Source organism: Mesoplodon densirostris, chromosome 10, assembly GCF_025265405.1.
Source record: "Mesoplodon densirostris isolate mMesDen1 chromosome 10, mMesDen1 primary haplotype, whole genome shotgun sequence".
NCBI lineage: Eukaryota > Metazoa > Chordata > Mammalia > Artiodactyla > Ziphiidae > Mesoplodon > Mesoplodon densirostris.
In genome coordinates this window covers 76,766,289-76,790,945 of record NC_082670.1, presented here as the reverse complement: position 1 = coordinate 76,790,945, position 24,657 = coordinate 76,766,289, and the positions used below count along the sequence as shown (strand labels likewise).

General features: G+C 40.4%; 1 protein-coding gene across 13 annotated transcripts in view; it reads left to right on the top strand.

The window, feature by feature from the left end:
• ERC2 (ELKS/RAB6-interacting/CAST family member 2) overlaps nt 1–24,657 on the top strand; it is a 985,114-nt gene that overhangs the window by 576,819 nt on the left and 383,638 nt on the right. For all 13 annotated transcript variants that reach the window (XM_060111325.1, XM_060111324.1, XM_060111322.1 and 10 more), the window contains one exon: nt 2,371–2,531. In XM_060111325.1, coding sequence (XP_059967308.1) covers nt 2,371–2,531 — 161 coding nt within the window. The remainder of the gene's footprint in view (nt 1–2,370; nt 2,532–24,657) is intronic.

Here is a 24,657-nt window from a genome sequence, read left to right as displayed (position 1 = left end):
AGAGGGAAATGTCCTACCATGTGCCTGGAAGGGGGGGAACTAGAATATTGTGAACCACCCTGATGGCCACCACGGCAGGGGAAACATTTCTTGCTTTCTAATGCTCCTGTTTTGGTAGCAGAGGAAACAGTTTGCAGAACTCTAGAACATCTAACACAGGAGGTACCATGGGCATCATCTGGGAAACTGAGACGCCAAGAATCAAGTGCTCATTTGAACAAAGTTACGGGTAGAAACAGTGGCTGTGCGAAGACTAGAACAGTGTATCTGAGGCCAGTGCCCCAGGTGGTCCAGTGTGCAGTCCTTAGTGGTCAGGTGAATTAGGAGGAGTGAAAGGCCTTGGCCTGGGAAGCTATTTTGAGACTCTGCTTCCAAGGTGTTGAAAATAGCAGCCTCACCTCAAAATAAGAATTATTGACGTTGGAAGCCAAAAGCATCTCCATCAGTAAAAGAAAGTCTGGATTACATCTCTCAGGTGTCCAGGTTTTCTCCATGTGATTATTGCTGAAATGACCAGGGCAGCCTGCAAGTTATTACTCTAAGGTGTAATTGTTAAAGTTGGGTTAGTATAAAACTAGTTAGTGCCTGCCTTAAGCAGTCAGGTGGCAGGTGAACTAAGAACTTGGAAACCCAGCTGAGTAGCATACTGTGTCTGTAGATTGCAAGCAGGTCAGTTCAATTAATGAGAAAGAGATTCAGCAGGTGAGAATCCTCAACACTCTTCCTCTTCTCTGAGATAAATAGTACATTTGGGATAAAGAACAATTTATGAAAGGAAACGGGGTCATGAGGACAAAGGCCATCCCATATGGAGGGTCACACAGACTTTGTCTTAGTTGGCACGTGGAATGACCATAATACTGATATGTTTTTTTAAACACTGCTATTGAGTATATCAACAATAGGGGAAAAAAGAAGACAAAAGAAAAAGAAAAACCACCTCTGCTTCAGCCTCATCAAGTATTGCTTCTAGTTATATTTATGATATTCTATGAACTTATATGAGAAACTAAAAAGTTTAATTGCTTTTTAATTTTTGTATATTTCTGAAGTTAAAGAATAATGCTATTTATCCTACAATTAAACATGTGTAATTCTGTGACTTTCATAGGTTATCGTTTATGTTTCTTGCTTTTTAAACTGTTTTTGGTTTTGGCTTTTATTTATGTTACATGGCCATCAAGTTTCCTCCTTCTATCAGGGCAAAATGGAGGGTTTCCTGAATCTTAAAATCCTGTAATTTACCTTGGATGTGAACTATAATGCTTATTCTGAATACATTCCGTGTAAAACTGCAGAAATTATGTAGAAAGTCTTTATGAATTGGAACTTAACATATCATTGACAAGTTTTGAAGGGCGTTCTGTTGACTTTGGTGATAGATGATCCCATTCTGCCAAGTTCAGCTGGAAGGGGCGACCCAAACATCAACCCTGGAACCTAGAAACTTCCTGAAACCGTGGTTTTAAATCAGCAGGGTGGATGCAGCATGCATCTGTGCAAGAGATGGCATTTCACCAGCTTGCTCCACGGAAGTCTCTGGAACAAAACCATAAACATCAGCCCTCATTGTTGTGTGTTGGCTTTTAAAAGCCTCCAGTGGTTTGGGGAGGATAAGGCCTTGCCTTGGGGCTCCCTGGTCCAATTTTTTGGGACCTGGCTGAAAACCCTGGATATTTGATAGTCTGGCTTATTTCTATGGTGTATTAGCACCCTATAAAAGTTACATGTCATTTATTTCAAGTTTAGAACCCTCTCAAACTTAAGGGGCAAACCAAACTTGAACCTTTTGTGGCTGGAATTCTGTTTACCTTTGACCAAACCTTGCTTCCTGAATGTGAAACAGGGAGGTGAGGTGAGAGGGAGGCCCCTGAGGCCCTTTGGACACCAAATCGCTTTTGCCAAACAAGGCTTTGATAGGTTAAAACATGAATGAATTTGAAACACATAGAATAACTTCCTGTCAGAATACTCTGGGGCCTACACACAGGAGTATATTGTGCCGGGCAAAATGCGTTTTGAGTGTTGCCTTCAGCCAACTGAAGTGAGTCAGTATCTGAGATTTTTGCCAAACAGGTTGAAATTGGGTCAAGCCACTCACCCTCCACTTCTAATAAATATATTAAATAGTTTCTATAAAAGTTAGTGGATAATCCAATTGAATGAGGACCTTGAGAAATTTAGACACTTCTTGTGTTTGAAATATTTATTTTTAACTAGTGACAAAGAAAGAGTGGATGCCAAGATACAATGCCCAGTTCAAGGATGGCTTTATTTCCTTTGTGTCTATTGTCAGAACATAGGCTAGCACGAAGTGCCTTGTGCTTGAATGGAGGAGAAATAACACACTGCGTTCCATGTGCTTTACAGATAGAGGAACTGATGAATGCACTGGAGAAGACCAGACAGGAACTGGACGCCACCAAGGCTCGCCTTGCCTCCACGCAGCAGTCTCTGGCTGAAAAAGAAGCACACTTGGCCAACCTCCGGATAGAGAGGAGAAAACAGCTGGAGGAGATCCTGGAGATGAAGTGAGTACCCATTTTTGCTTTCCTACTCTCTCTTTTCTAACTTCTCTTTAGGAATGAGAAAGGGAAGGCTAGAGAAGAGGAAGAAAGCTTGGAGAAATAATAATTTAGCTAACACTTGACTATTTATTTCCATGACTACGCTTCTTATTTTTTTTTTTTGAATTATAGCTTCCATGTCTCAGTTTGCACATGTCTCACATCTGTTATTCAAAAAAAAAATCCAACATTAGGTTTTGCGCCTCTGTGTCTTGTGGACGGCACTAATAGATCTGCTGAAAAGGTCTGAGTTGGCCAAGGGACAGAGGCCTTCTTAAGCACAATGGTAATTTAAGTCCTGCTCAGAGTTAAGTGGAAACTTTTCTGAGGAGGTATTTCCTAATTGTAACTATAACTTTGCTAATTATATTCTTTTCACTTGTGTACAATGCCTGGCTTGTGTTGGCGTTCGTAGAGTCTCAAGGTTGGCACCTCTTTGTTTAGAAAGCAGGACTCTGATTTGCTGGGCCGATAAAAACAGGCTTGGAAATCCCCCTGCCCCCCTGTCTCCTTGGGTAGGTAAGGGCTGGGGGGAGACTGGAACAAATGTCTTTGATTTAATCAATAAGGTACGGCTGCTTGTCAGGCAGTGGTCATTCCTGTAGGCCTGTGACACACCTGTCTTTACCTAGCTTTTATTTCATTCTTACAATGAAACAATATCACCATGGAAAAACATAGTAAAGGTAATTACTCAAAGATTTTAGAGATAATCAATTGCTGTGGATCTGTTTCTGAAAAAATAGACAAGAAGCAGCATCTCCCTCTGTAAGTTTTAAAATGAAATAATCACTAAAATATAATTTAAATCCAACCTTCTTCCACAGTAAGGGGAAATGTACAGAATTATGGCATCTTAAGCCTGTAACATAGACTTTGAAATTGGTGGCTAGGTATGGAAGAATAACCTTATCCTGACCCTGCAAGTCTTACACATGGTTAACATTAAACCCAGGAAGCTTAGATCATGGAAAATATGGAATGAAATATTTTGAAGGATTTAATAACAAGGACAAAACTTTTTATTCCTCATCAACTACCTCAGTTTCTCCAAGACCAAAGAATAAGTAGTTTTATTTCCACTTATAAACTCTCATTTTTCCTAATAAAAGATGATATAATAAAAACAGATATTATTATCCTCAGTTTAGAGGTGAGGGAACTGAGACTCAGCGAGATTTCAAGTACTTTGCTTAAGGACATCTGGCCAGGATTAAAACCAAAATCTAATCAGGCTCCCTTTCTACTACCTCATTTTCTCGTGGAGCTTATGTCACCTCCACCAAGTCCTGAACTTTTGTCTGTTTGAGTCACTGCAGTAATTATGCTGCCTAGAACAGTGCTCAGTAATTGTTTGTTGAAGCAATGAATAGATTGAATGATGGAGATTGGATTTTATGTACTTAGGAAGAAAAGTATTTCAAGCATTTGTGACATTATCGATGTGATCAATAGTTTATTAATAATACCAGTACATTGATTCCATCAGCCTTTATTCTTTCTCTTTCACTTATCCAGCTTCTGCCTCCTTGTGTGTTGTTATGTGTCAAGCTCAGCCTCGTTTCTCTCGTTGTTCTGCAGCTGTTCCCAAGTTAACTCTACAGCTCCTGGAGTGATTTATTATGCCATTATAGGGAAACTTCCATTATTTCCTGTTTATAAAAAGAGCATATACTTTCAACGTTTTGAGAGAACAAGTAATGGTGAAGCATGCTGGTTTGGGAGTCATCAGAGCTGGGTTGAAATCCTGTTGCTTCCACTCGGTGGCTGTGTGACTTGGGGGAAAATGACCTTAACATCGCTGACCCTCCAGTTTCCTCCTGTGATGACTTTCGTGGGGTGGTTGTGAGGAGAGGCACTCAGAGCAGGGCTTGGCACACAGAAAATGATATATGTGTGTAAATGGCGCTATCAGCCAATGAAATTGTCATTTGTTTAATATACTTTGTGAAGAGTATCATTTATCTAAAATTTGGGTTTATTTTTCTAAAACATATAAACTTTTTCCGTGTGTATGTTTTCCTACTTAATTTCATGATTTCAGATAGCACCTAACTAAGACCTCTTTTGGTGAATTGCCACATTATTGCCCAAGTGCTTATTAATCTGCTGCCACTGCAAAATAAATACAAAATTCCTATTAATTCCTTTGGTAAAAGTAACAAAGCCCTGCTTCATTAAGCCCAATATGGACCTCATTCACTATTTAACTGGCCTAGAAGCCCCACTTACCAGTGGGCTTCTTCCCAGGACAATGGGGACACAGGTGCAGGGCAGTTACATTGACTGAGAACCCCAATTAGCTTTATCAGCCTCTTCAGCTGTTCAAGTCAACCAAATGGTTTGGTCAATCTTGATTTTTAAGCTGAGTTGACATATTGGTTACTTGGCATTAACCAAAGTCAGTGTAAGTTAGTGGGAGCAGTCAGCTGGATGTATCACTGTATCTGCTGTCACTCTGTGCCAAGCGTTGTTGGTTTTCATTCAACTGACAGGCATTGTGCAAGCAGCTTTAGGCAAGTCTACCCAGTTTCCCAACCCTGGTAGCAAGGGAGAGGCTCTGTGGTATTAGAGGAAAGAGAGACGGGGCCTTGAGTCAAGAGAAAGAAGATGTGGTCTTGTAACTCAACCATAACGTTAAAGGAGATCACTCTCTGGTCGCCTCAGTTTTTTCTTTGGTAACGTGGAGGTAATAATACTTGCCCTGCCTACTCTATAGAATTGTTATAGGGACAGGATTTTTTTAAAAATACTGAACTGAAATTATGTAAACCAGCATATGTAAAAGTGCTTTGAAACATAAAAGGGGGTTTTGAAATAAGAGGTGGTGTCTGTTAAATTCACTGCAAAATCAAAAGGCACGGAGTTTTAGTATTGGAAAGCAGCTGGGTCCAACCTTCCAGCCTACGTAAGCCAGACTCCTGTTCACATAATGACTAATAAGGAATTCACCAGGCCCTGGTGAAGACCACTTCCTTTGGAAGTCACGGGCTCATAAGGTGGTGGTTCATGTTCCACGGCTCGTGCAGGTAGCTCATTTGTTCTTAGATGGAACTGAAGTGGCTTTCCATGGAATCTTCCCACTTGTCTTGGTTTTTGTTTCAGAGCTACATAGATTTCACCTGAGCCCCATCCACAGGACAGCCAGCCTTTTAGATATTTGTTTGGGTAAAAGTGTGCATTTTAGAAAAAAAAAGAAAAAAGAAACAGAGAAGCAAAACTTAAAAACAAAACCACCTCGATCCTACCATGCAGAGATGGATGCTGGTAGCATTTTGGTGTATACCTTTACAAATGCTCTCTATTTTTTTTTTTTCTTTTTTTTTTTTTGCTGTATGCGGGCCTCTCACCGCTGTGGCCTCTCCCGTTGCGGAGCACAGGCTCCGGATGCGCAGGCCCAGCGGCCATGGCTCACGGGCCCAGCCGCTCCGCGGCATATGGGATCCTCCCAGACCGGGGCACGAACCCGTATCCCCTGCATCGGCAGGCGGACTCTTAACCACTGCGCCACCAGGGAGGCCCTGCTCTCTATTTTTTAACAAAATTAGACTGTATTTCCATATTTTATAAATCCTGCATTTGAGGAATGAAAGGATGAATTAGTTCAAAAATTTATAAATATTTCTTGAGCACCGACTATGTGGTAGGTACTGTTCTAGGTGGAAAAACAAAAATGTCTGCCCTTATCAAGCTTGCATTTTAGTAAAATGAGTGAAGGAAATGAATGAACAAATAAATAAGTAAATAAATGAATAGGTAGATGAATAAAGTAGCTTCTTGTGGAACCAAAGAAGTTTGGAATCCCACTTAGAAATCTGCTTCCATAGGTAAGGACCGTCATGATTATTTGGGGTAAAAAGGGACATGCCCTGTCACTCCCTATAGTCTGAGAACCCTTTTAGGAACTGAGCCCAAAGGAGAGCCTTTGACTCTGTCTTGTGTAGCATTCTTCCCCCCAGTATGCCCTTTTCCAGTTTGATCTTCATTGCTTTGTATTCTAACTGCCAGTCATTATTCCCACACCGGAAGGAACTAACAGTTCCCAACCATACATTTTCATAGGAGAACATAATATTCTCCTTCCCTTGTGTATAAGATTATGCTTTTACTTAAAAAAAATCTAAAACCTCTTACTAAAACATTTCATAATGGTTCGTCTTTGTTACACTTGCTTCTACTTAAAGGGATTTTATCAAAATAATATTAAGAACATCATTCTGTATGTTTGGTTTTATTAATGCCGGTTAATGAGCTTACATTCCAGTAACCAAAGCTCAATTATTTAATTTGTGGCAGGTGAATTTGATATCTGTAGCTAAAAGGAATTGAAGGCCATGAGATACTGTACTTAAAATCTATCTGTGTGCATTTGCTCAGACGACTTAAACTAGCATAGTAATTTAACAGGCAGACAGGCAGGCTAACTGATATGTTCCATTTAGTATTAAACACTGAATGAATAAGGGTTTTGAGAGCTGGTTAAAAGTTATGTAATTTGAAGTGCGTGTTTTAGACTTTTTGAGGTGATTTCTCATACTTATGTAAAGATTTTAAGGGGACCTCTGTACTTTATCTCATCTGATGACATTGTGATATCCATCTTAATTTACAGGGTATTGTTGCATTTTAGACATCTTCTCTAGATAGCCTCAAAAGCCTTTGTATATACTGGGCTATTTTAGGAAGTTTACAGTGAGGTAAGACCCCTGCTTATTCCAAGGCATTATCCTGTTGGCCTCTTTGATCTAGGATCTCTCTTGAGAGAGCCACTCATTAGGTAAGTACCCTTCAAAGGAGAGGCGTGGTGCAGAAAATGATAAAATCAATTTATTCTTTACTTCATGCCAACATGAGAAAAGACAAATCACATTTCTTTAGGAAGGAATCCTAAGTGCCTGGTAATTTGGACAGGATAAATGGAGCCTGGGAGAGGAGTTTTGAGGGCAACTGTTACTTAAAATTGATAAACTCAGTTGCAAGATATGTTATGGAGATTGAATGAAATTATGCATTCACGAGAAAGTGAGTTATAAGCTGTAAAAGTCATATATGTATAATGTGTGACATATTAATATGTTAGGTAAACTGACTATAATTAGCATACACTGATCCCATCTTCAAATTCCAATTGACCACATGCTTTCAACAGTTTTTTATAAGGAGGCGGCTATAGTGCAATTCCTTCTCTAATCAATGAATGGTTTGTTTAGAAAAACCTTGGCATGCACAATTTAAAATATATATTAAATACTATGTTAATGTGTCCTAGAATGTCCTAGTCTGTCTGTCCTTATTTACCTCCTGCTAAATTCTAAAAGTAAATTGAGTCAGCGAAAACTAGTGAAGTTTGTCTCAGCTTTCTAAGTTACCTGCAGTGATTGAGGATGGGTGGCAGAGAGAAAAACTGCTCATTAAACAGCAATTGTGGTTTGAGCTGCAGGCAGTCACGTGATGGACAGTAGCTTACCACTCAAAATTTCTGTTTCTCTCTTGTAACCCTGAAGTTGGTGGCTTAGGGCCTTTAGTGGAAGAGAAAAGGCTTGCTGTACATAAACTGGGTAAGCAAAACTTAACTGCAAAGAAAATAACTTTAGAATAGTGGAGTGGTCTAATTAGCTTCAGTGCGAGGAACAGAAAACCCCACATTCCAGAAGCTCATACAAGTAGCTGCATAGTCACCAGGGACCCACACTCCTTCTACCTTGAAGCTTTGTTATTCTCTGTACATGAGAGGTGTCCATCTCATGATACAAGGTTTTTGCCTCAGCTCCAACCGTTCCATCCACATTCCAGCAAGCAGACAGAAGAAAGGAGAAGGGAACCTCCTTGCCCTTTAAGTTGCACACACCATCCACTAACATCTGAGAAATTTAACAGTTTATTCGATAAATAGCTGTTGAGCATTCATTGCTTGCAAGGACTGTTCTACACCTTAGGCACCGATCTAAGCCAGTGTTCTAAGTGAACAGAAATTGTTTGTCACATGGTCACACTTAGATGCAAGAAAGCAGGAAATGCAAATTGTAGCTGGGTGGCTCTATGTCCAGCTAACACTTAGGGAACCCAAGGAAGGAAAGGGGTGGTGGGGTATTGGGGGCAACTAGCAGTCTTTGCTGAAATAAACGAAGTATGAAAAGAAAGTGTCAACTGGTATGTTATCTCACTGAGTATTTAAAAATAACTTTGTGACTATACTTTTAGAGATAGTATTCCTAACAGATATTTACTTGTATGCATGCATGTCCAGTATATATCTGAGTTCATTTCTGGGTACCAGTGTTGGTAAACTATGGGAGAGTCATGTGGTGAGTGAACAGGTTTGGAAATACCTGAAAAATCTCATCATGGTTGGGATAGCTGATGGGTGAGGAGTGTTAGTCTAGAGAAGACCAAGAGGCAGATTCTCCCTTCAGCTATTAAAGGGGTGACATGAGAGAAAAGAAATGGACTTGATTTATGCTGCCTCAGATGATTGTGCTAGAGCGCAATTGTCCTTTAAGTGGAGGAAGGCCTTCTTTCATTCAGTGCTTTGTACCAGTCAGAATTCTGTAGCCTTTTGAGGTTGTTCCTGAGGTATGTCAGCAAATCCTGGGGGGAGGGGGATATCACCTGCTCTGGGTGCTACAGAGAGAATTCCCATCCCCAGGAAGGGGACAGAGGGATGATCTCCACAATTCCTTTCAGTGTGGGATTCTACCAGTAAATCTGCTAAATAAGTGATCTGGAACATGAATAATATTTAGGAGATGCTGGAATCTTCTTTGTTTCTTCTCTTAAGGAACTTTATTTGAATGTAGGAACTTTTGCCAAAAGCCAAAAATGACTGCTTGGTTTAAGGCACTGTCCTCTCTAATAGGACCATAACTGAATTTTCCTGTACTTTTGTACGTTGCATTTATTTTTCATAGAACTCTTCAGATGTGAAATATATGAGCCAAGCAAAGATGTGTCTCACAAACTATTACAGAGAAAGAATCAGTGGTTAAATTTCATGTTAGGTAGAATCAAGAACCCTTCACTCTCCCTGCCCTAAGGATTGTACTATCTTTTTTTTTTTTTTTTTTTTTTTTGTGGCACGTGGGCCTCTCACTGTTGTGGCCTCTCCCGTTGCGGAGCACAGGCTCCGGAAGCACAGACTCAGTGGCCATGGCTCACGGGCCCAACCGCTCCGCGGCATGTGGGATCCTCCCAGACCAGGGCTCGAACCCGTGTCCCCTGCATCGGCAGGCGGACGCTCAACCACTGCGCCACCAGGGAAGCCCTGTACTATCTTTGATTAAAATGTCTTCAGAGAATTAAACTAGCCCAGGCATATGTACTATTTGCTGCATGCAGACTTTGGCCAATGGGATTAATATTACCGGTGAACAACTCTTAGGTGCTTATTACATGTCAGGCAGGGGCTGAGTATGTCACCTCCTGTGAGATGGGGAGTATTATTACCTCCACTGTGTAGATGCAGAAACTGAGGCTCAGACGCCTGGAACTCAAAGTCTTTTTGACACTACATTCTATGATTTTAACCACTGACAGATTGCATTACACTGTCTCCTAGTGAAAAACTCAGGATGTTGTAAGAATTTTAAGTCTTGTAATGGTGGGACCAGTTTTGATTAAATAGAAGTCAGTTGGCAAACAGGTGCTTCTTCCAACTCGCATTGGGGAAGCAGGACAGCAGGCTGGGGTGATGATGGGAGGGAAGGGGCAGGAAGAGAGCTAGTTGGAGGAAGGCTTTGAACTCAGCTTCCTTATCGTAAAACAAAGCAAGGGGAGACACTGTCTTCTGGCCAGAAACATGCACTGCATATATAAGTTTAATAGTGAAAACTGTCAGTCAAATGGGTCCCTTGGCCTGGTGGTTTTTAATGGAAATACAAACATTTTCTGAGCTAGAGTGTATAATCTTTCAGCTTAAATAATCATAATCAGCAGTTAAATAATCTAAATGCTTATGAATTGTAGAGTCTAAATTATTCTAAGCACCATACTTCATGTTACCTCCATCTTCACAGCAGCAGCTCCATGGGGGCTAGGGAAGATCAACCTTTAAAAACAGGAAAGAGAACGTACAAGCCTTCCAACCTCCTAAAGTATGGCAAGTCAAAGGGGGCAGTTGTGGTCCTTCTTTCAATCCAAGAGCAGGTTCCTTTGGATCTCTCTGGTCCTCAGTTTGTCCAACTCTAAATTATAAATTATAAATTAAGGGTATGAAATTGGCCAGTCCTCCAGCCAGCCCTATAAATTGATGCCCCTTTTACTTTCTACCTTTGTCCCTCTTTTCCATTTGTTCTTTTTTTCATCACAGCCCACTAGGTAGTTAGGTCTTTTCCTAGGAACCACTTCTTGCAGTGATCATTTAGAGAAAAAAGGATAGAAGAAAAATGAGGACCATATGTGGGAGAATGTATTCCAGAGCAGGGGCATCAATGGGAAATAGACTGTGGCCCAGATGCCAGCTGTCTGCCAGAACTGCAAAGGGCAGGACTCAGGGAAAATCCCAACTTGTAGGGTTTCTCTGCCTCCCTGTAGTATCTTCTTTGTGAAGGTAAAATATACTGTAGCTGTTAATCAGGGGAAGCCTCAACCCTGAGGATGTAGAGGGGAAACATCAAGATCTGCAGCCTCAGTGACAGAGGGCATCATAACAAAAGGCTCCAAGTCACTGAAGACTTACAGGACAAGGCATAGCATGGAGGTGGGGAGGGCTTTGGATGTTCTTGGTCCCTGGAAAGTATTTAATAAAAGTTTGATAACAAAATGAATGAATGCTGATGAAAATTTGACTCTTGCTAGCTGCCTCTTCCTCCTTTCCCCTACCTTATCCACCCCTGCCTTCTCTTCCACCCAATCTCCTCTTTCTTCTTTTTTCTCTCTTCCTCCTTTCCTTTCCTTTTCCTCATGTTCTCTCTCCTCTTCTTCCTTTTTCCTCTCCCTTTCCTACCCCTGTTCTGGTGCCCTATAAAGTGAGAGGGGTCAAAATATTTTCTTTATTTTCTCAACATAATGGTTGTCTTGCTAGATTCTCATTTTGACTGTTGGGCAGGAGGCAGACTGAGCACCTGGGAAGAAGAGTGTGTGTGTGTGTGTGTGTGTGTGTGTGTGTGTGTGTGTGAGAGAGAGAGAGAGAGAGGGAGAGAGGGGCGGGGGGGGGGGGGCGCGGGGAGAGACACACACAGGCATGCTTGGGGGCGGAGAAAGGCCCAGCTCTGGCAATCTTGCGTAGAGAATGAGATGTAGAGGGGAGGCCACTCAATTCTTCAGGAGCAAAGCAATTGAGAACTATAGGCTGAAGCCAGGCCGCCAGTCAAGAACCTCCAAACTCTTTTGTTTTCCAGTCACAGAATTTGGGAACCAAGGGATTGTGAAAATTGAAATGCAGTGTTTGATTTGATCTTTGGGTTAAGCCAATATCCCTGGGATCTTAATTTGAACCTGCAGGAGGCTTTGGCCAACTTCTTTGAGAATCTGTTGTTACTCACACCCAACCCTTCACTTAGTTGAAGAGATTTGCAGAGTACACTGCAGCTAGTGCCAGCACACAGTTATGATAAAAGTTAAATTGCCTTTCTGTTCTGTTTTGAAAATGGTGTCTGTGTGTTCACTTTATGAGCCCTGAGCTTGGTGCTTCTTTCTCTTCCTGGCTCTATCTCTGGATGTTTTCTTGTAAAACTTTCCCTTCGATGCATTTCTGAGGTTTTATTCTAAGGCAATATGGGATCGGGTACGCAAAGTGGTTATTCTCTGCTCTCCCTTCCATTCTTTGGGAAGGGAGACTGTGCCCTGGGAAGCTGCTCCCTGTACAGTGCATTGCTGGGGTTCCTTTGCTGGCTGACTTCTGGCTGGGTCCAGGGCCTATAGGAGGCGCTGCAGGAGATGGGAGGGTGGGAAGAGAAAAAGGCTGGAGAATTTCCTCCCTGTTGCCTGCTTGCACTGGGGCCACATCTCTGGCAGTAGGGACTTTTCTCATGACTGTAGCTCCTCTTAGTAGTGCCCCATCCATGGTTCCCACTGCCACTGGGATTAACTCATGTTTCCTTTGCCCCTTCAGCCTGAGCTGCAGTAATAGCCACCCCTTGTTGCCAGTTTCTGGGTGCCTCAACACGTTTGTTTTATTAACCCTGCCCACCTCTCCTCTGTAGTCCTTTCGTTGAACTCTCCTCATTGGACTTATCTGTGGTGAATTCTGTTTCTGGCCAAACCCAGACCAGTACAGTGGGGAAGACCATGGTGCTGTGGTCACGTGTGTGAGATTTGTTAGGATGATTTGAGAAAGCATTGTTAAAAAATGTTTACATTTCCCATAGTAAGTAATTTTGGAAAAAGAAGCAGATTGCTTGATGCTACAGTCAAAACACTAAAACAAAACTGTCATTCTGTGATTTTTTAAAAAAACGGTTGCTTTTCAAATGACCTTTGAATATGAATGACTGCTGCTGCCCTGACCCCAGAAAGATGTGAAGCTGACATTCCCAGAGTCAGCTTCAGTCTTAGGACTAATGAAAATAGCCCCCTCCTCCCGCCATATACAAGGAAAAAATATTCCTCCCTTATTCTTTAGGCTTAGGGAAGTTGGTTTGACTGAACAAGGAAGAAGTTCTTGAGATGGGAGGAATGAGAGCATTCTAGAGGTCCTGGGCTAGAGCGCAAGTCAGCTGCCTCCAGGCCATGGGTAATATCCTTAGATCCAAGCTCAGGGCATTTGGGGTTCCCATAAAGCTAAAGGCATTGCATCTTTGGTCAGCAACTGCTCTAATGCAGCACTTCAGACTGAGGTGCAAGCTCAGCGTGCCTACTCATTGATCCAATCGCCTGTTCAGTCACTGACTCATTCATAAAGCAAATCATCCAGGAAGTCAGTTATTTATTGAGAGAATGAATGAACAATCTGACGTCCAATTATAGGATTAGAAATCTGAATGTAGAATTACAGCTGGAATAAGTGTGCAAAAAAGGAAAGGTGTGTGGAGCCATGAGAGCGTCCTAAAGGTAGTAGAAGGGCTCCCTGAAGATAAGCCATGATGTGTTGGATGAAAGTTCATTAAATGAAGAGCCAGAGTTGGGGAGTGGAGTCAGGTTGGGGAGTACATTCTAGAGGAGGAGACTGCCTGTGCAAAGGCCCTGTGGCAGAAGGGAGAAACATGCCCTCCATTAACTCACAGGAGGCCTGTGTGGCTGAAGCACAGAGACAAAGGGGGAAAGCAGGATTGATTGAGGTTAGAGGGATGGCAGAGGCCAGACTACCCAGGACCTTAGGGGCCATGGTCAGATAGTTGGTACTTATCCTAAGAACAGGAACCCATTGGGGTGAAGTAACATGATCAGATTATGATTTGAAAATAATAAAAAGCAATTACAGTATACTTTCCATGTGCCAGAAACTTTTGAAGAGCTTTGAAAATATAAACAATATCTTCACAACATCCTCTAAGATAAGTACTGTTGTCATCCTCGTTTTACTTCTGAGGAAACAGAGGCACAAAGAGGTTAAATAACTAGCCCAAGGTCACGTAGCAAAAGTGGGATTTGAACCTCTCAGCATTGTCAAGTAGTCTGGCCACATGCTTGACCACCACACCATACAGATGCTTTTGTGTGGAGGATAGATTTGGATGTGGGCATACTACTTAGGAAGCTGCTGCAGTCTTTCGGGTAGGGAGAGCTTGTCCTAGGATGGTGGCAGTGGAGATGGAGGGAAGTGAAAGATTTCAAGAGACCCGTAGGGAGCTGAATTTACAGGACTGGGCTTAGATTGGCTATAGGAGTGGTAGAGATAGGCGCCCCTCTCTTTCCCTTCTTCCTCCCAGCTCTGTGTTCTGCTCCCCTGAACACTTCCATGCCTCCATGCAGGGGAGCTGTGAGGGAATTGTGGCAAGTATTGTTCTAGTCCAGGGGTTCTCAACAGCAATGCTACTGACACTGGGCTGGTATATTCTTTTTTGCGGGAACTGTCCTATGTTTAGTAGCATCCCTGGCCTTTACCTACTAGGTGCCAGGGGCAATCCCCCTCCTCCACTTGTGACAATCAAAAATGTCTCCAGATATTTCCAGAGGTCCTCTTTGAAGGCAAAATCACCCTTGGTTGAGAAGTGCTGGTCTACTCCTAGCCTGCATACATTTACAGTTTCTCACCTTGGACCAGCAGCCCACCTCCTTCCTGGAATACTATGAGCCTTGAGCCAACGTTAGTGGCACTAGTAGAGTTTTAAACTGGCCTATGCCCTGCACATAGGCCTTCTGCCCTCTGGAGGCAGGCAGACCTAGACCAGGTAGATTCGTAAATCTTAGAAAGGAGCCTTCCCACTATTTAACAGTGTCATCCATCTTTAGTCTTTAGTAGGTAGCCTAGATAATTGTCTATAATTCAAGGATATTTTCTTTGGGGACATAGACTCACTCTTTAGTTCTATGCAACTGATTTCAATATGAACTTTCTGTAATCTACTCTCATGTTCGGGCATTGCCTGTAATCTTATGTTTCTGGAACAACGGTTTCCTAAATAGCTCCAAAACTTTCCTGTGGATACTTTCTTTCTTTCTTTCTTTCTTTTTTTTTAAATCTTTATTAGAGTATAATTGCTTCACAATACTGTGTTAGTTTCTGTTGCACAACAAAGCAAATCAGCCATATGCATACACATGACCCCATATCCCCTCCCTCTTGAGCCTCCCTCCAGTCCTCCCTATCCCACCCCTCTAGGTCATCGGAGAGCACCGAATTGATCTCCCTGCATTGTGCTGATGCTTCCCACCAGCCAACTGTTTTACATTCGGTAGTGTATATATGTCGATGCTACCCTCACTTTGCCCCAGCTTCCCCCTCCCACCCCATGTCTTCAAGTCCATTTTCTATGTCTGCCTCTTTATTCCTGCCCTGCAACTAGGTTCATCAGTACCATTGTTTCTTACTTTATTTATTTTTATTTTATTTTATTTTTGGCTGCGTTGGATCTTTGTTGCTATGCGTGGGCTTTCTCTAGTTGCAGAGAGTGGGGGCTACTCTTTGTTGTGGTGCGTGGGCTTCTCATTGCGGAGGCTCCTCTTTGTTTCGGAGCACAGGCTCTAGGTGTGCGGGGTTCAGTGGCACGTGGGCTCAGTAGTTGTGGGCTCTAGAGTGCAGGCTCAGTAGATGTGGCACATGGGCTTAGTTGCTCTGTGGCATGTGGGATCTTCCTGGACCAGGGCTCAAACCCATGTCCCCTGCATTGGCAGGCGGATTTTTAACCACTGTGCCACCAGGGGAGCCCAGTACCATTTAAAAAATTTTTTTAGCTTACATATTTATTATGTATGTACTGTACTGTATGCATTAGCGTACAGTATTTGTTTTTGTGTTTCTGACTTCACTCTGTATGACAGACTCTTGGTCCATCCACCTCACTACAAATAACTCAATTTAGTTTCTTTTTATGGCTGAGTAATATTCCATTGTATATATGTGCCACATCTTCTTTATCCATTCATCTGTCGATGGACTTTTAGGTTGGTTCCATGTCCTGGCTATTGTAAACAGTGCTGCAGTGAACATTGTGGTACATGTCTATTTTTGAATTATGGTTTTCTCAGGGTATATGCCCAGTAGTGGGATTACTGGGTCATTTGGTAGTTCTATTTTTAGTTTTTTAAGGAACATCCATACTGTTTTCCATAGTGAGTGTATCAGTTTACATTCCCACCAATAGTGCAGGAGGGTTCCAATTTCTCCACACCCTCTCCAGGATTTATTGCTTGTAGATTTTTTGATGATGGCCATTCTGACCGATGTGAGGTGATACCTCATTGTAGTTTTGATTTGCATTTCTCTAATGATTAGTGATGTTGAGCATCTTTTCATGTGTTTGTTGGCAATCTGTATATCTTCTTTGGAGAAATGTCTATTTAGGTCTTCTGCCCATTTTTGGATTGGGGTGTTTGTTTTTTTGATCTGCATGAGCTGCTTGTATATTTTGGAGATTAATCCTTTGTCAGTTGCTTTGTTTGCAAATATTTTCTCCCATTCTGAAGGTTGTCTTTTTGTCTTGTTTATGGCGTCCTTTGCTGTGTAAAAGCTTGTAAGTTTCATTAGGTCCCGTTTGTTTATTTTTGTTTTTATTTCCATTTCTCTAAGAGGTGGGTCAAAAAGGATCTTGCTGTGATTTATGTCATAGAGTGTTCTGCCTATGTTTTCCTCTAAGAGTTTGATAGTGTCTGGCCTTACACCTAGGTCTGTAATCCATTTGGAGTTTATTTTTGTGTATGGTGTTAGGTAGTGTTCTAATTTCATTCTTTTACATGTAGCTGTCCAGTTTTCCCAGCACCACTTACTGAAGAGGCTGTCTTTTCTCCATTGTATGTTCTTGCCTCCTTTGTTTTAAATTAGGGGACCATAGGGCCTCCCTGGTGGCGCAGTGGTTGAGAGTCCGCCTGCCGATGCAGGGGATACGGGTTCGTGCCCCGGTCTGGGAGGATCCCATATGCCGCGGAGCGGCTGGGCCCGTGAGCCATGGCCGCTGGGCCTGTGCATCCGGAGCCTGTGCTCCGCAACGGGAGAGGCCACAACAGTGAGAGGCCTGCATACCGCAAAAAAAAAAAAAAGAAAAAAAAATAAAAATAAATTAGGGGACCATAGGTGGGTGGGTTTATCTCTGGGCATTCTATCCTGTACCATTGATCTGTATTTCTGTTTTTGTGCCAGTACCACATTGTCTTGATTACTGTAGCTTTGTGGTATAGTTTGAAGTTGAGGAGCCTGATTCCTCCAACTCTGTGTTTCTTTCTGAAGATTGCTTTGATTATTCAGGGTCTTTTGTGTTTCCATATGAATTGTAAGATTTTTTGTTCTAATTCTGTGAAGAATGCCACTGGTAGTTTGATAGGGATTGCATTGAATTGTTAGATTGCTTTGGGTAGTATAGTCATTTTCACACTATTGATCCTTCCAATCCAAGAACATGGTATATGTCTCCATCTGTTTATGTCATCTTTGATTTCTTTCATCAGTGTTTTATAGTTTTCTGTGTACAAGTCTTTTGCCTCCTTCGGCAGGTTTATTCCTAGGTATTTTATTCTTTTTGTTGCAATGGTAAATAGGAGTGTTTCCTTAATTTCTCTTTCTGATTTTTCATTGCTGGTGTGTAGGAATGCCAGAGATTTCTGTGCATTAATTATCTATCTTGCAACCTTACCAAATTCATTGATTAGTTCTAGTAGTTTTCTGGTGGCATCTTTAGGATTTTCTATGTATAGTATCATGTCATCGGCAAACAGTGACAGTTTTACTTCTTATTTTCCAATTTGTATTCCTTTTCTTTCTTTTTCTTCTCTGATTGCTGTGGCTAGGACTTCCAAAACTATGTTGAATAAGAGTGGCGAGAGTGGACATCTTTGTCTTCTTCCTGATCTTAGTGGAAATGCTTTCAGTTTTTCACCATTGTGTATGATGCTTGCTGTGGGTTTGTCATATATGGCCTTTATTATGTTGAGGTGGGTTCCCCCTATGCCCATTTTCTAAAGAGTTTTTATCATAAATGTGTGATGAATTTTGTTGAAAGCTTTTTCTGTATCTATTGAGATGATCATATGGTTTTTATTCCTTAATTTGTTAATGTGGTGTATCACATTGATTGATTTGCGTATATTGAAGAATCCTTGCATCCCTGGGATAAATCCCACTTGGTCATGGTGTATGATCCTTTCAATCTGCTGTTGGATTCTCTTTGCTAGTATTTTGTTCAGGATTTTTGCATCTATGTTCATCAGTAATATTGGCCTATAATTTTCTTTTTTTATAGTATCTTTTTCTGGTTTTTGTATCAGGGTGATGGTGGCTTTGTAGAATGAATTTGGGACTGTTTCTCCCTCTGCAATTGTTTGGGAGATTTTGAGAAGGATCGGTGTTACCTCTTCTCTAAATATTTGATAGAATTCGCCTGTGAAGCCATCTGGTCCTGGAGTTTTGTTTGTTGGAAGTTTTTAAATTACAGTTTCAATTTCATTGCTTGTGATAGGTCTGTTTATATTTTCTAATTCTTCCTGGTTCAGTCTTGGAAAATTGTACATTTGAGTATACCTGAGTATTGTTGCAATTGAAGAAGAAACTATTGCTAATGTGTACATGAGATATACAAAAAAATGTGTGGACTATCTATTTCTGAAAACTTGAAGCTATGTAAAGGGCTCTCTCATGCTATATACAAGAATGAACTCAATATGGATCACAGACCTAAATGTAAGCATTAGAACTATTAACACTCCTACAATAAAACATAGGTATAAATCTTTGTGACCTTGGGTTAGACAGAGCCTTTTTAGATATGACACCAAAAGCATAGACAACTAAAGAAAAAAATAAATTGGATTTCATCAAAATTAAATACTTTTGTGCTTCAAATGACACTATCAAGAAAAGACAATCCACAAAATGGGAGAAAATATTTGCAAACATATCTGGTAAAGAACTTGCATCCAGAATATATAAAGAACTCTTACAACCCAACAATAAAAATTCAAGTAACTGAATTTTAAAAAGGCAAAGGATTTGAATAGACATTTCTCCAAAGAAGATATACAAATGGCCTATAAGTACATGAAAAGATGCTCACTATCTTTAGTCTTTAGGGAAATACAAGTAAATATAAATCAAAACCACAACGAGACACCACTTCACACCCACTAGGATGGCTGTAACAAAAAAGACAGAAAATAACAAGTGTTGATAATGATGTGGAGAAACTGGAACCCTCATACATTGATGATGAGCTTGTAAAGTGGTGCAGCCACTTTGGAAACACAGTTTGGTAGTTCTCTGGAATGTTAAACACAGAGTTCTCATGTGAAACAGCAATTCCACTCCTAGGTACATACCGAAAGGACATGAAAACATATATCCACACAAAAACTTGTACATGAGTGTTTCAGCTGGATTATGAATAATAGCCAAAAGGTATAAACAACCCAAATGGATGACTTGATGACAAATGGATACATTGTGAGGTATATTCATATATGAACTGTATTTGACAATAAAAAGAAATGAAGTACTGATAGATTCTTCAACATGTAAGAACCTTGAAAACATCATGCTAAGTAAAAAGAGCCAGTCGCAAAACACCACATATTGTATGATGCATTTTATATGCAAAAAGGCAAATGTACAGAGACTGAAAATAGATTAGTGGTTGCCTAGGGCTGGGGGGAAGAAGTGTAGGATGACTGCTAATGGTATGGAGTTCTCTTGGGGTAATGCAAATTTTCTAAAATTTGATTGTGGTGATGGGTTCACAACTGAATATACTAAAACTCATTCACTTGTACACTTTAAATGGGTGAATTGTGTGATATGTGAATTATATCTCAATAAAGCTTTTAAAAGGGGGGCTCTGCACAGTGTTGTGAAATGTACCTGACTCAGTGCTAGGAGCTGAAAGTAGGGAGAGAGGATTGCATAACTAGGACATTGTATTATAATGTAGACATGTACAAAGGACTTTTTCAGTGGTTCCACAGAGGTGAGAGAGCAGTTCATTTAGCCTGTGAGGTGGGGAGAACTTTGAGGAGTGATATTTAAACTAAGTATTAAAGATTGATAGAAGTTCAATGGATAAAGGAGTGAAAGTATCTTAGGGACATGGGTAAAAAGAACTAAGTAAGGACTTATTAAATGGGAGATATGGTGATGATGGTGGTGGTGGTGATGATGACCCAGTGATGATAGTCGTGGTTGTGGTGATGGTAATGTTGAAGGTAATGATGGTGCTGATTATGGAGATAACAATGATGATGATGGTGGTAATGGCGGTTGTGGAGATGATTTTTTTTTTAACGTCTTTATTGGAGTGTAATTGCTTTACAATGGTGCGTTAGTTTCTGCTTTATAACAAAGTGAATCAGCTATACATATACATATATCCCCATATCTCCTCCCTCTTGCATCTCCCTCCCACCCTCCGTATTCCACCCCTCTGGGTGGTCACAAAGCATCGAGTTGATCTCCTTGTGCTATGTGGCTGCTTCCCACTAGCTATCTATTTTACATTTGGTAGTATATATAAGTCCATGCCACTCTCTCACTTCATCACAGCTTACCCTTCCCCCTCCCTGTGTCCTCAGGTCCATTCTCTACATCTGCGTCTCTATTCCTTTCCTGCCCCTAAATTCTTCAGAACCTTTTTTTTTTTTTTTTAAAGATTCCATATATATGTGTTGGCATACGGTGTTTGTTTTTTTTTTTTTTGAAACCAAGGAATAATTTATTTGAACACTGATAATAATTATATTACAATTTTGGCTAAAACATTTTAAGAAGAACATTGTTTTTATGCAGTAGGCACTTTTTAATTTGACTCCTTTTATTTATTTATTTATTTGAATTTTATTTATTTTTTTATACAGCACGTTCTTACTAGTTATCCATTTTATACATATTAGTGTATATATATCAATCCCAATCTCCGAATTCATCACAGCACCACCACCACTACACCCCGCTGCTTTCCCCCCTTGGTGTCATACGTTTGTACTCTGCATCTGTATCTCAGTTTCTGCCCTGCAAACTGGTTCATCTGTACCATTTTTCTAGGTTCCACATATATGCGTTAATATATGATATTTGTTTTTCTCTTTCTGACTTACTGCACTCTGTATGACAGTCTCTAGATCCATCCACGTCTCTACAAATGACCCAGTTTCATTCCATTTTATGGCTAACATTCCACTGTATATATGTACCACATCTTCTTTATCCATTCGTCGGTCGATGGTCATTTAGGTTGCTTCCATGACCTGGCTATTGTAAATAGTGCTGCAATGAACGTTGGGGTGCATGTGTCTTTTTGAATTATAGTTTTCTCTGGGTATATGCCCAGTAGTGGGATTGCTGGGTTGTATGGTAATTCTATTTTTAGTTTTTTAAGGAACCTCCATACTGTTTTCCATAGTGGCTGTATCAATTTACATTCCCACCAACAGTGCAAGAGGGTTCCCTTTTCTCCACACCCTCTCCAGCATTTGTTGTCTGTAGATTTTCTGATGCCCATTCTAACTGGGGTGAGGTGATACCTCATTGTAGTTTTGTTTGCATTTCTGTAGTAATTTGTGATGCTGAACAGCTTTTCACGTGCTTCTTGGCCACCTGTATGTCTTCTTTGGAGAAATGTCTATTTGGGTCTTCTGCCCATGTTTGGATTGGGTTGTTTGTTCTTTTAATATTGAGCTGCATGAGCTGTTTATATATTTTGGAGATTAATCCTTTGTCCATTGATTCATTTGCAAATACTTTCTCCCATTCTGAGGGTTTTCTTTTCGTCTTGTTTGTAGTTTGCTTTGCAAAAGCTTTTAAGTTTCATTAGGTCCTGTTTGTTTATTTTTGTTTTTTTTCCATTACTCTAGGAGGTGGATCAAAAAAGATCTTGCTGTGATTTATGTCAAAGAGTTTCCTTTCTATGTTTTCCTCTAAGAGTTTTATAGTGTCCACTCTTTCCTTTAGGTCTCAAACCCATTTTGAGTTTATTTTTGTGTATGGTGTTAGGGAGTGTTCTAATTTCATTCTTTTACATGTAGCTGTCCAGTTTTCCCAGCACAACTTATTGAAGAGGCTGTCTTTTCTTCATTGTATATCCTTGCCTCCTTTGTTATAGATTAGTTGACCATAGGTGCGTGGGTTTATCTCTTGGCTTTCTATTCTGTTCCATTGGTCTGTATTTCTGTTTTTGTACCAGAGCCATATTGTCTTGATTACTGTAGCTTTGTAGTATAGTCCGAAGCCAGGGAGTCTGATTCCTCCAGCTCCGTTTTTTTCCCTCAAGACTGCTTTGGCTATTCGGGGTCTTTTGTGTCTCCATGCAAATTTTAAGATATTTTGTTCTAGTTCTGTAAAAAACGCCATTGGTAATTTGATAGGGTTTGCATTGAATCTGTAGATTGCTTTGGGTAATATAGTCATTTTCACAATATTGATTCTTCCAATCCAAGAACATGGTATATCTCTCCATCTGTTGGTATCATCTTTAATTTCTTTCATCAGTTTCTTATAGTTTTCTGCATACAGGTCTTTTGTCTCCTTAAGTCGATTTATTCCTAGGTATTTTATTCTTTTTGTTGCAGTGGTAAATGGGAGTGTTTCCTTAATTTCTCTTACAGATTTTTCATCATTAGTGTATAGGAATGCAAGAGATTTCTGTGCATTAATTATGTATCCTGCAACTTTACCAAATTTATTGATGCTTAGCTCTAGTAGTTTACTGGTGGCATCTTTTGGATTCTCTATGTATAGTATCATGTCATCTGCAAACAGTGACAGCTTAACTTCTTCTTTTCTGATTTGGATTCCTTTTATTTCTTTTTCTTCTCTGATTGCTGTGGCTAAAACTTGCAAAACTATGTTGAATAATAGTGGTGGGAGTGGACATCTTTGTCTTGTTCCTGATCTTAGAGGAAATGCTTTCAGTTTTTCACCATTGAAAATGATGTTGTTTGTGGGTTTGTTGTCTATGGCCTTTATTATGTTGAGGTAAGTTCCCTCTATGCCTACTTTCTGGAGAGGTTTTATCATAAATGGGTGTTGAATTTTTCGGAAGCTTTTTCTGTATCTAGTGAGATGATCACATGGTTCTTCTCCTTCAATTTGCTGTATCACATTGATTGATTTGCATATATTGAAGAATCCTTGCATTCCTGGGATAAACCCCACTTGATCATGGTGTATGAGCCTTTTAATGTGTTGTTGGATTCTGTTTGCTAGTATTTTGTTGAGGATTTTTGCATCTATATTCATCAGTGATATTGGCCTGTAGTTTTGTTTTTTTTTTTTTTTTGCTGTACGCGGGCCTCTCACTGCTGTGGCCTCTCCCGTTGCGGAGCACAGGCTCCGGACACACAGGCTCCGCGGCCATGGCTCGCGGGCCCAGCCGCTCCGCGGCATGTGGGATCTTCCGGGATCGGGGCACGAACCCGTGTCCCCTGCATCGGCAGGCGGACTCTCAACCACTGCGCCACCAGGGAAGCCCGGCCTGTAGTTTTTTTGTGTGACATCTTTGTCTTGTTTTGGTATCAGGGTGGTGACGAGTTTGAGAGTGTTCCTCCCTCTGCTATATTTTAGAAGAGCTTGATAAGGATAGGTGTTAGCTCTTCTCTAAGTGTTTGATAGAATTTGTCTGTGAATCCATCTGGTCCTGGGCTTTTGTTTGTTGGAAGATTTTTAATCACAAGCTCAATATTAGTGCTTGTGATTGGTCTGTTTATATTTTCTATTTCTTCCTGGTTCATTCTTGGAAAGTTGTGCTTTTCTAAGAATTTGTCCATTTCTTCCAGGTTGTCCATTTTATTGGCATAGAGTTGCTTGTAGTAATCTCTCATGATCCTTTGTATTTCTGCAGTGTCAGTTGTTACTTCTTTTTCATTTCTAATTCTATTGATTTGAGTCTTCTCCCTTTTTTTCTTGATGAGTCTGGCTAGTGGTTTATCAATTTTGTTTATCTTCTCAAAGAACCAGCTTTTAGTCTTATTGATCTTTGTTATTGTTTCCTTCATTTCATTTTTCATTTCTTTCTGATCTGATCTTTATGATTTATTTCCTTCTTCTAACTTTGGGGTTTTTTTGTTCTTCTTTCTCTAATTGCTTTAGGTGTAAGGTTAGGTTGTTTATTCGAGATGTTTCTTGTTTCTTGAGGTAGGATTGTATTGCTATAAACTTCCCTCTTAGAACTGCTTTTGCTGCATCCCATAGGTTTTGGGTCATCGTGTTTATCATTGGTTCATTTGTTTCTAGGTATTTTTTGATTTTCTCTTTGATTTCTTCAGTGGTCTCTTGGTTATTTAGTATTGTATTGTGTAGACTCCATGTGCTTGTATTTTTTACAGATTTTTTTCCTGTAATTGATATCTAGTTTCAGAGCGTTGTCGTCAGAAAAGATACTTGATTTAATTTCAATTTTCTTAAATTTACCAAGGCTTGATTTGTGACCCAAGATATAATCTATCCTGGAGAATGTTCCATGAGCCCTTGAGAAGAAAGTGTATTCTGTTGTTTTGGAATGGAATGTCTTATAAATATCAATTAAGTCCATCTTGTTGAATTTATCATTTAAAGCTGTGTTTCCTTATTTATTTTCATTTTGGA